Source organism: Sinocyclocheilus grahami, unplaced genomic scaffold, assembly GCF_001515645.1.
Source record: "Sinocyclocheilus grahami isolate Dianchi unplaced genomic scaffold, SAMN03320097.WGS_v1.1 scaffold740.1, whole genome shotgun sequence".
Classification (NCBI taxonomy): Eukaryota; Metazoa; Chordata; class Actinopteri; order Cypriniformes; family Cyprinidae; genus Sinocyclocheilus; species Sinocyclocheilus grahami.
The window spans coordinates 217186-226944 of record NW_015505919.1 but is presented as its reverse complement, the minus strand read 5'-3'; the positions used below and the strand labels follow the sequence as shown (position 1 = coordinate 226944).

Genomic DNA, 9759 nt, shown 5'->3' with positions numbered 1-9759 from the left:
CATGACGAAGCGATATTGTCCTCTTTTGGAAAGCCAAACAAAGTAGTTTAGCTTTCACAACAAAGCACACGGCGCCTTCACGACATGGCGGCGGCGGCAACAATACTACAGCGAGAATAAAAGTGACGCCTTCTTTCTTTGCGTGAACATCTGGGCGGCGTTATGCAAATCTTCCCACATAGTGAGGTAGATATGTGGGGGCGTGTTCGAACGAGCTGTTTTAGGTAGGGATGGCTGACTCTTAACTTTTATAAAGAATATCTCTTTGGATTTGAGACTTTAGTCTTTGCAACTTTACAGATCTTCTTTATGCACCAAGAGCTTGTAACACTCCAAAGAGAAAGGAAAAATTGAAATCGCATCATATGTCCCCTTTAAGATGCCTTTTTATCATATTAGGGAAAAAATGATCGGATATAGGCAGGTTTACGGAATAGCATGTCTCCCACAATCAAAATTATTGCTACACATGCATAATTTCTAACATGATCCTGACTGACTTATTTCCATTATGGGTCCATTACAATATCTGGTGTATTGATTTGTTGGCACAAATGTAGCAATTTAAAATTAATTATTTCTTGTATGTAGCCCAAGCTTTGGCCTAAGGGTTTATGGCTCTTGCAGTGTAGTCTTAGGAAAACAAACCTAAGAGGTGTTGGTGAGGTATGCTGAGGATGTCCCAACATTGTAAATTCAGCATTTGTGTTTTTGTTTCACCATCATCTCTGCTAATAGAACATATCACACCACAGTCACAAACATGTCCTGTTGTCCATACAGGTACAACTCGTGTACAGAGCTTCTTCATCAGATTCTCCATTCATAATGTCCTTTCATAAATAATAGATGAAATGTGCTGGTCTACTTCTTCTTTGCGGCTCTCTTCCCTTCTCCCTTCTTGGGTTTTCCTTTACCCCGCAGTTTTCTCAAGCGCCTCATTTCCTCCTTGAAATCCTGGTGCTCATCCCTAAAACAATAGCAAAGAACCGTTAACTGCACAAACAGCAGAATTTGAAGATCAAATGTTCAGAGGTGCACTATAACCAGAGCTTACCTGAAAAGCCCCATGAATCTGAGTTTCTGAGTCATTGAATAGTAGATCTTGTGTGGGGGGTACCAGTTATACACTTCTTTTCTCTGGGCCAGCGGGGGTTCTTTAAACAACTCTACCACTTTCATGGATTTGGAGTCTGTGTGACGGGCCACATCTCCAAATATCCGGGCGCTTAGACGGGCCATGCGCAGGGCATAGCTAGACAGACCAGCCATCTTCACCTAACAGAGTATACACAGATAAATGCATAGAATGACAATATCTCATCATTTCTATGAATGCTTTAATGGAAATAAAAAATAATACTATTTTAATATCTTTAAAACACAGTCGTGCATTTAAGAGTCTGCAAGTTGCTTTGTATATAAACCTAAGTTAGCAGATAACAGGTCTAAAATGTATATTCTTACCCTTTCAAAAATCCCGAAAGAAGCAGTCGAGGTCCAAAAATATATGCTTGATTATAAAAGCATGTGGACAGACGTGAAGTATTGGCAAAATATATTCAGTAACTATTTTGAATATTCGTTTATGGTTAGCTGACAGTTCAACCTTCATACGCTCAAACACACAGTGCAGAACGTGAATGCCGCGCATGCGCGTAGCATCGAAATGTGGTTTAATAGCTCAAGCGCTGTGCGTTTTTCACACTTCCCCCAGGTTACATTTGATAAAAAGAGCCTTACATTTAGTCAATTTTAAATACCTTTTTAGCTTGAATTACTTAGCCTCTTCACTGTAGAAAAGATCTTGTGCGTCACAGGAAGTCGTACGCCTGTGTAATCATTCCGTATGCGAATATTTGCCAAGATAAGAGTTCTGTCGAAGTCTGTGTGTGCTGTAATTATTTAATCATTAGAATAACTTGGTGGATAACTTTATAGAATAACGTAGGCTATACCTATTTATTTAAATTGAACATTAATGTTAACAGTTTCGTTATTAAATTTCTTTATTAAATCGAAAACCCAACCATTGAGCATGTGATTATTGGACAAGTCATTCAAAAAAGACTTCTTTGAGCCCTATTCTTCTTCTTCTAATTATTATTCTCATATAAAACGTTTTAAAACCACCCTTTAAGGGCTGCGTAACGAACACTAGATTTGTTCTGATATCTTTGTGCACTAGATGGCGATATATGCATTAAAGTAATTTAAAACAGGAGGAAAGCACACATAGCCTATGATATAAATAAATAAATTGATGGACAGCTCTCTGGATTAGCATGACAATCACGTTTTTCTTTTCCTTCCAGAGGATGTATCTATTAACACAATTCGGGGGACAAAAAAAGGAACAAGATAACACATCCTCAAATAGCACAAGACAAATTGCCTTGTGTATATCGGCTGCATTTGTTCGATTACATTGTTCATTTTTCACTGTTAGCTGCAAATAAGTTCCAAACAAACTTTGCCTCATTTTAAAATGTAGCTAATTAAAATGTAGCTGTCAAGCTGTCATTCATACTGTCCTAGAGACAACAATTACAGTCCAATAAAATTCAATAAAGAAAAGACATCTCAGAATGTGTAATAAGAGTCAATCCAATGCATCCAAGTCAATATTATGCGGTTTCAGACCCATTTTGCAAATTATGTCACATTCAATATTTCAGTCTGTCAGTAGTAGCCTTTGCCTAAAATATGGCATAAAGCTCCACTTTATTTCCAGTTTTCCTCAATTCTGAGACAAATACCTGACATTATTTTCACTCGGATGCTGACTTTTAAATGCAAAACTTCTAAAATATTGTTTCATATATAATTATCTGTCACCCTGCAGTGCAAATGATGCTATATTCTCTATTATTGCATTTTTCTTATTTAGTAAGAAAAAAGTCTGGTAAAAACATTTACATTTAAGAAATGGGCTGCTGATTGTTGCCGTCTCATTATACTGAACTGAATCTTTAATAATGTGTAGCCTAATATATATCAATCTCGTACACATACATACACCTACACAAAAATATGTGAAGTACATGCGAATCCCTACATTATCTGAAGGCTGTGTGGGCAACCCAATAAAACAGAAAAGGCTTACAATGGCCTCACTCACACAGATGCCACGCTCTCATTCATTATTCAGCAATACCTGACTGCTGTTGGTTCTGGACAGTGCATAGTGGTTTCAAATAACAAACCTTTATGAGTAAGAAGGGTTTTTTGGGGGGGTTCTGGTGTAGTAACTATCATTTTATAGCTCTGATCCTGCAGAATGACAAAATGAAGGATTCTGAAAGCTTTGATTATTTATTCATGAAAGACACCGGTTTCCTTCAGTATGTGTAAATCTAAGAGAGAATGCCAGCAAGGCACCTCCAGTTACAGTTTGATACGGAACCAAGAACAGTAGTGCGACTCCTTTAAGAAGCCGCTTTAATAAACAATGAACATCTCATATTGACAGCATGACATCACCGCTGTTTTTCCCAGACAGAGGCAACATGCACGGAGGATGCTGGGACCATATTGGCCGAGGAGGAGGATGCACCATCCGCCAAATGTTCTAATAGCGATACACTCATTTAAACGTGAAGCGTCTGAGATGCGGCGTCGTTGAACGGTTTAATATTTCCAGCGTAGACCATTCATAAATGTGTGTCGCTGTGTGTTAAATAGGCTTATTTGGCAGTGCATATCCTGTATAGCCAAACGTACACTGACTGCAAACACAAAATGGGCTGGATGTGCATTATTGGAGTGGAGTGAACCCGTTTTATCGGCTTTAATTGGGGTGAGTACAGAATTGAATTTACTTTATCAGACCAGAAACGGGGCCCGTGGGTTTTCCAACAATGGATGCTATAAGAGCATAGCTGTAGCCTACATTATTATTTCTAACATTCCTTCACTGGAATGATTTACTGTTTTGATCTTCGATTTAAATTGAATTGGTTGAATGAATTGGTGTCGAGTCATCTTAATAGGCTACATTTTCTCTTTAACAGTCAATTTGATAAATGTTCATGCATCCCCTAAAGAGAAAGTATGAGCAAATAAACCTGACTGCGATGGTGCATTTCTATGAAACAGATATGTAACATAAACCGTAAAGCAAAAGTCTATAATCTTCCAGCGCCAGGTAGGCTAAATGTGATGGCAAGGGTTCGGAACCGGTTTCATTTATTCAGTAGCCTACCAGAACCGAGTCATTTTCATCAATGCAGGTTCTGTTAACGGTTCTTCAGTAACGTCATTACATTATTTAATCATTAATTATTCTTCCGCTAATGCGAACAGGAATGAAATTGCCTACTCCGACAGTTTACAGCATTCGCTATGTTTACCGAATCTATAGCGCGACCAACGTAGTCCGAGAACGACTCTTATGAGCCGATTCTTTTTAGTGAATTAAAAAACGTTCAGCACCACCAGCGTAGTCCAGCTCCCGTACAAATGACTCGAATGAGCTGGTTATTTTGAGTGAATTGGTAATCAGTCTAGTCCGATTCCCGAACAATTGACTCGGTTCATTTCAAATGAATCAAAAGCAATTTAGAATCATTGGTCGGCTTCTTAAATGATTTTTTTATAGGTAGCCCATTTTTGAAGGTTGTCTTAAGCAACGTAGATTGTCATTTGGCCTGATCGTAAATTATGCAACGAACTACGAAAACGATTACGGTTTGTGCTATATATTTGTGTTGTGAATTTAAAAATGACGATAAATACTAGCCTGGCAGTATTTGTAATTTTTTTGTGAATGTAGGGGAGACACAAATTTCACATTGTTACTTTCGTCCGTGCTCTCCCCTACCGCGCGATGATCGCACCAGAAAGCGCAAAACTGTTATGGTGACCACCTCAGGTGAACGCGATTTCGCTTGGGTCAATTTAGCCACAGCTGAAAGTCCCGTTCACACCAAGAACGATAAAGATAACGATGTTAGCGTCCACACCAGCGAACGATATGTTCTATTCTGTTTTATGAGCACACGCTCTGCGCTTTAAATTCTCGAGCTCGTTATAGCAGGATTGATTCTGATTGGCTGTCAATGTTTTTTATCGAGATTTTGAATTGATTATTTTCCTGTTATGTTTTGGGAAGTTTCTAAAATTTGTTAAGAACAAGAAGCCCTTAAGTTGACTTCTCTCTTGGATTTGTATCTAATTTAATTGAAAAGCCAATTTTGTTGCATTTTATTTTTGAAGCTTTTTAGTTTGGTTTATTTTGATGGCTGAATACATTTTTTTGTTCTGTTTTTGTACATGCTCAAACAAGGATGAATGCTGGAATACGAGTTTGTACATTGTTTGATTGTAAAGTTGATGCAATAAAAAAAAAGTTTTTATTTATCATTCATCAGCTGGAAAAAAAGTGATTCCAAAGATATCGTTTCTCTTTGCCTTTGTCGTTATAGCTGTGGTGTGGACTCTGCTATTCTTTAATATTGAGAACGAGTTTTAGAGCTATATCTTTATCCTTGTCTTTATAGTTATCGTCCTTGGTGTCAACAGGCCTTAACTTGTAATCGAACTTTTGGTTATTGAAATGTTTGCAAACACAACTGAAACGTTGGCTACGTTAGAATAGTTTGTACCCCCCACACACATTTTCTGGGAGGTTCAAACATTAATAATCGGCCGTGAATCGCGTCCTGTCTTTATAGCCTACAGGATGATAGACGTAGTACGAAATCTTAGGTGACGCAATGGTACGCCTGGGCTATTTTGTAAAACTGTTTCTGCTGAAACCCAATTTAAAGAGTGTTGTATCAGCTTTAATATAAAAATTGGTTAAAAAATCTTCCTCTGCCTTCTTTTGAAAGGCTTGTTTCGAGGACTGGACTGAATCGTCTCGTCTGGTTTCATTCACCAGTGTTGGATGGGAAGAGCTGCGGATGGACGTTAAATAAAGGCTTAAATATTTTCGGTCGAGCTCTCCAAAACAAATTTCACTGCACCGACTGACACCCGTTCTCTCTGTCCGCGCGCCCGGCGGGATGCGGCTGCGCGTCGAGGAGCTCTCCAAGCTGTTGTGGTGCTGACGCGGCTCTGAGCGAACGCGACGCGAGCATGGCTGCGGGGAAGTTGCTGCTCTACGCCGGTCTGTCTCTAAAAAACGTTCAGCACCACCAGCGTAGTCCAGCTCCCGTACAAATGACTCGTATGAGCTGGTTATTTTGAGTGAATTGGTAATCAGTCTAGTCCGATTCCCGAACAATTGACTCGGTTCATTTCAAATGAATCAAAAGCAATTTAGAATCATTGGTCGGCTTCTTAAATGATTTTTTATAGGTAGCCCATTTTTGAAGGTTGTCTTAAGCAACGTAGATTGTCATTTGGCCTGATCGTAAATTATGCAACGAACTACGAAAACGATTACGGTTTGTGCTATATATTTGTGTTGTGAATTTAAAAATGACGATAAATACTAGCCTGGCAGTATTTGTAATTTTTTTGTGAATGTAGGGGAGACACAAATTTCACATTGTTACTTTCGTCCGTGCTCTCCCCTACCGCGCGATGATCGCACCAGAAAGCGCAAAACTGTTATGGTGACCACCTCAGGTGAACGCGATTTCGCTTGGGTCAATTTAGCCACAGCTGAAAGTCCCGTTCACACCAAGAACGATAAAGATAACGATGTTAGCGTCCACACCAGCGAACGATATGTTCTATTCTGTTTTATGAGCACACGCTCTGCGCTTTAAATTCTCGAGCTCGTTATAGCAGGATTGATTCTGATTGGCTGTCAATGTTTTTTATCGAGATTTTGAATTGATTATTTTCCTGTTATGTTTTGGGAAGTTTCTAAAATTTGTTAAGAACAAGAAGCCCTTAAGTTGACTTCTCTCTTGGATTTGTATCTAATTTAATTGAAAAGCCAATTTTGTTGCATTTTATTTTTGAAGCTTTTTAGTTTGGTTTATTTTGATGGCTGAATACATTTTTTTGTTCTGTTTTTGTACATGCTCAAACAAGGATGAATGCTGGAATACGAGTTTGTACATTGTTTGATTGTAAAGTTGATGCAATAAAAAAAAAGTTTTTATTTATCATTCATCAGCTGGAAAAAAAGTGATTCCAAAGATATCGTTTCTCTTTGCCTTTGTCGTTATAGCTGTGGTGTGGACTCTGCTATTCTTTAATATTGAGAACGAGTTTTAGAGCTATATCTTTATCCTTGTCTTTATAGTTATCGTCCTTGGTGTCAACAGGCCTTAACTTGTAATCGAACTTTTGGTTATTGAAATGTTTGCAAACACAACTGAAACGTTGGCTACGTTAGAATAGTTTGTACCCCCCACACACATTTTCTGGGAGGTTCAAACATTAATAATCGGCCGTGAATCGCGTCCTGTCTTTATAGCCTACAGGATGATAGACGTAGTACGAAATCTTAGGTGACGCAATGGTACGCCTGGGCTATTTTGTAAAACTGTTTCTGCTGAAACCCAATTTAAAGAGTGTTGTATCAGCTTTAATATAAAAATTGGTTAAAAAATCTTCCTCTGCCTTCTTTTGAAAGGCTTGTTTCGAGGACTGGACTGAATCGTCTCGTCTGGTTTCATTCACCAGTGTTGGATGGGAAGAGCTGCGGATGGACGTTAAATAAAGGCTTAAATATTTTCGGTCGAGCTCTCCAAAACAAATTTCACTGCACCGACTGACACCCGTTCTCTCTGTCCGCGCGCCCGGCGGGATGCGGCTGCGCGTCGAGGAGCTCTCCAAGCTGTTGTGGTGCTGACGCGGCTCTGAGCGAACGCGACGCGAGCATGGCTGCGGGGAAGTTGCTGCTCTACGCCGGTCTGTCTCTGTCCCTCTGCGCGCTCGGGATGCTGGCCGTGGCTATCTGCTCCGACCACTGGTACGAGACGGACGCCCGGAGGTACCGAGAGCGGTGCCGAAGTTTCTCCAGCCGCCGGAAGGACCCGGGCTTTATTTACATCCCCAACAATAGCCTCCCTCTGCGGGCGAGCCGCTCGCGCCTGGACCGCTGGGAGGAAAAGCTGCTGCTGGCGCGGAACAGACGGCAGCTATTCGCCATGAGCGCCGCCGATGAGTGCAGCAGGCAGTATAACTCCACCAACATGGGGCTGTGGAGCAAATGCCATCGGCTTGGATTTGATCAAGAAATCGAGGACCTCATTCGAAAAGGTAGGACAGTGATGTGTTGTGTCTGTCAGTGTGCAATGCAGATTATATTGCTTTTATGTCAGAAGAGTATTGGCATTCCTCAAAACATCTGGTTTAGGGTGACTCTGATCTTCTACAATTAATTCAGCCCAAACCACTATTTAATCTAGCTTAGTCATATTATCTATTTATTTATAAATCGTAAATAGAGATAGGCTAAACCAATAGTCCGTTTCACCGATATTTTTTCAGAGACATTTACAATTTTCTACATATTTCACATATCGGTTTCCATAGTCAACCGATAATTATTTAATGTAACATTTTATGTAACAGTCATTCATACTTGAGTTGTTAACAACAACATTTAATGGCACAACAACAATAATAATAAATATATTTATTTACTTTATTATTAACTTGTTAAATAACTTTGTCCTTTCACGTAAATATTTGTGCAACTGTGATATGTGCAAAACAGCAAATACCCTTGGGCTGTTTTTGATTCCTTAATTCTATTGGACGAAAATCATATGGGGTAACACTCCTCTGTTTGTTTATTGAAGGGTACATAAACTAATGCCTAAAGCAATAAATCTTTTTAGAAATCTTTAAAGAAAGCGTGTCCCTTTTCTGTTACATAAAAATGTTGTTTATTAATTATCGCTTGACCCGAAGAACCTACATTATTATTATGATTATTATATTGGTTAATATATTCATTATGTATTCCACTAAAGTCTAAAAATACATATTATTATTGTTATTTCTTTAAAAGCAGAAACAAAACAATTTAAATTGGTTTTGTTGACTGGTCACTTAGAAAATGTATGAAAAATGATCAGCTGCTCCCTATTTTTTCCAAGCAATTTTGAGATAAAATGTTTAAAATATGCCACTTATGTACACCAAGTGAATCAAATATAACTGAATATTCAGCATTCAAAATGCAACAGCTGCAATGGTGCCATTGTAATATTTGCATACTGAATTGTGTTCGGCCTTGTCATCTTTTTAACCATCTATAGCCAACAAGTATAAATTGGCAGCCTGAAAGTCTGAAATCTTAGCACTATTCTTATGCTACCCTTCAAGCACTTGTATTACTTTCAGGAACAGCATATCCAGTGCAATATTCCAGTGCAGTATTTAGTAAACCACTGAAACTCCAGTCATACATAAACTAACGTCAGATTTCACAACTGGAGGCCTGCGATAGACATTACAGCCTCATTCATGTGCACTGACATGAAAAATTGACAGTAAATAAAATGGCAAGTTCAACACTCATGTGTTAGCAGGAGTGACGAATCCCCTGCATATAAAGGTGCGAAGCCCTATGGCTCGCCCGGAGGTACCGAGAGCGGTGCCGAAGTTTCTCCAGCCGCCGGAAGGACCCGGGCTTTATTTACATCCCCAACAATAGCCTCCCTCTGCGGGCGAGCCGCTCGCGCCTGGACCGCTGGGAGGAAAAGCTGCTGCTGGCGCGGAACAGACGGCAGCTATTCGCCATGAGCGCCGCCGATGAGTGCAGCAGGCAGTATAACTCCACCAACATGGGGCTGTGGAGCAAATGCCATCGGCTTGGAGTTGATCCAGATATCGAGGACCTCC

General features: G+C 39.6%; 2 protein-coding genes across 3 annotated transcripts in view; one reads left to right on the top strand and one right to left on the bottom strand.

Annotated features, from left to right (window-relative positions):
* Positions 1-347: 347 nt before the first annotated feature.
* LOC107560721 (28S ribosomal protein S33, mitochondrial-like) lies at positions 348-1839 on the bottom strand. 2 transcript variants are annotated; one of them, XM_016244970.1, is made up of 3 exons: positions 1764-1839; positions 1058-1278; positions 348-970 (listed from the first exon to the last, which is right to left on the bottom strand). In XM_016244970.1, exons 2-3 carry the CDS (start codon positions 1270-1272, stop codon positions 865-867), a joined length of 321 nt encoding a protein of 106 aa, XP_016100456.1. In that variant the 5' UTR covers positions 1273-1278; positions 1764-1839; the 3' UTR covers positions 348-864. The 2 variants fall into 2 exon arrangements, with proteins under 2 accessions (XP_016100456.1, XP_016100455.1); XM_016244969.1 differs by lacking the exon at positions 1764-1839 and adding an exon at positions 1468-1720.
* Positions 1840-7784: 5945 nt separating this feature from the next.
* The window catches only part of tmem178bb (transmembrane protein 178Bb), a 101200-nt gene continuing 99225 nt past the window's right edge, over positions 7785-9759 (top strand). The window contains exon 1 of the mRNA XM_016244951.1: positions 7785-8166. Within this exon, the coding sequence (XP_016100437.1) occupies positions 7785-8166 (382 nt within the window). The remainder of the gene's footprint in view (positions 8167-9759) is intronic.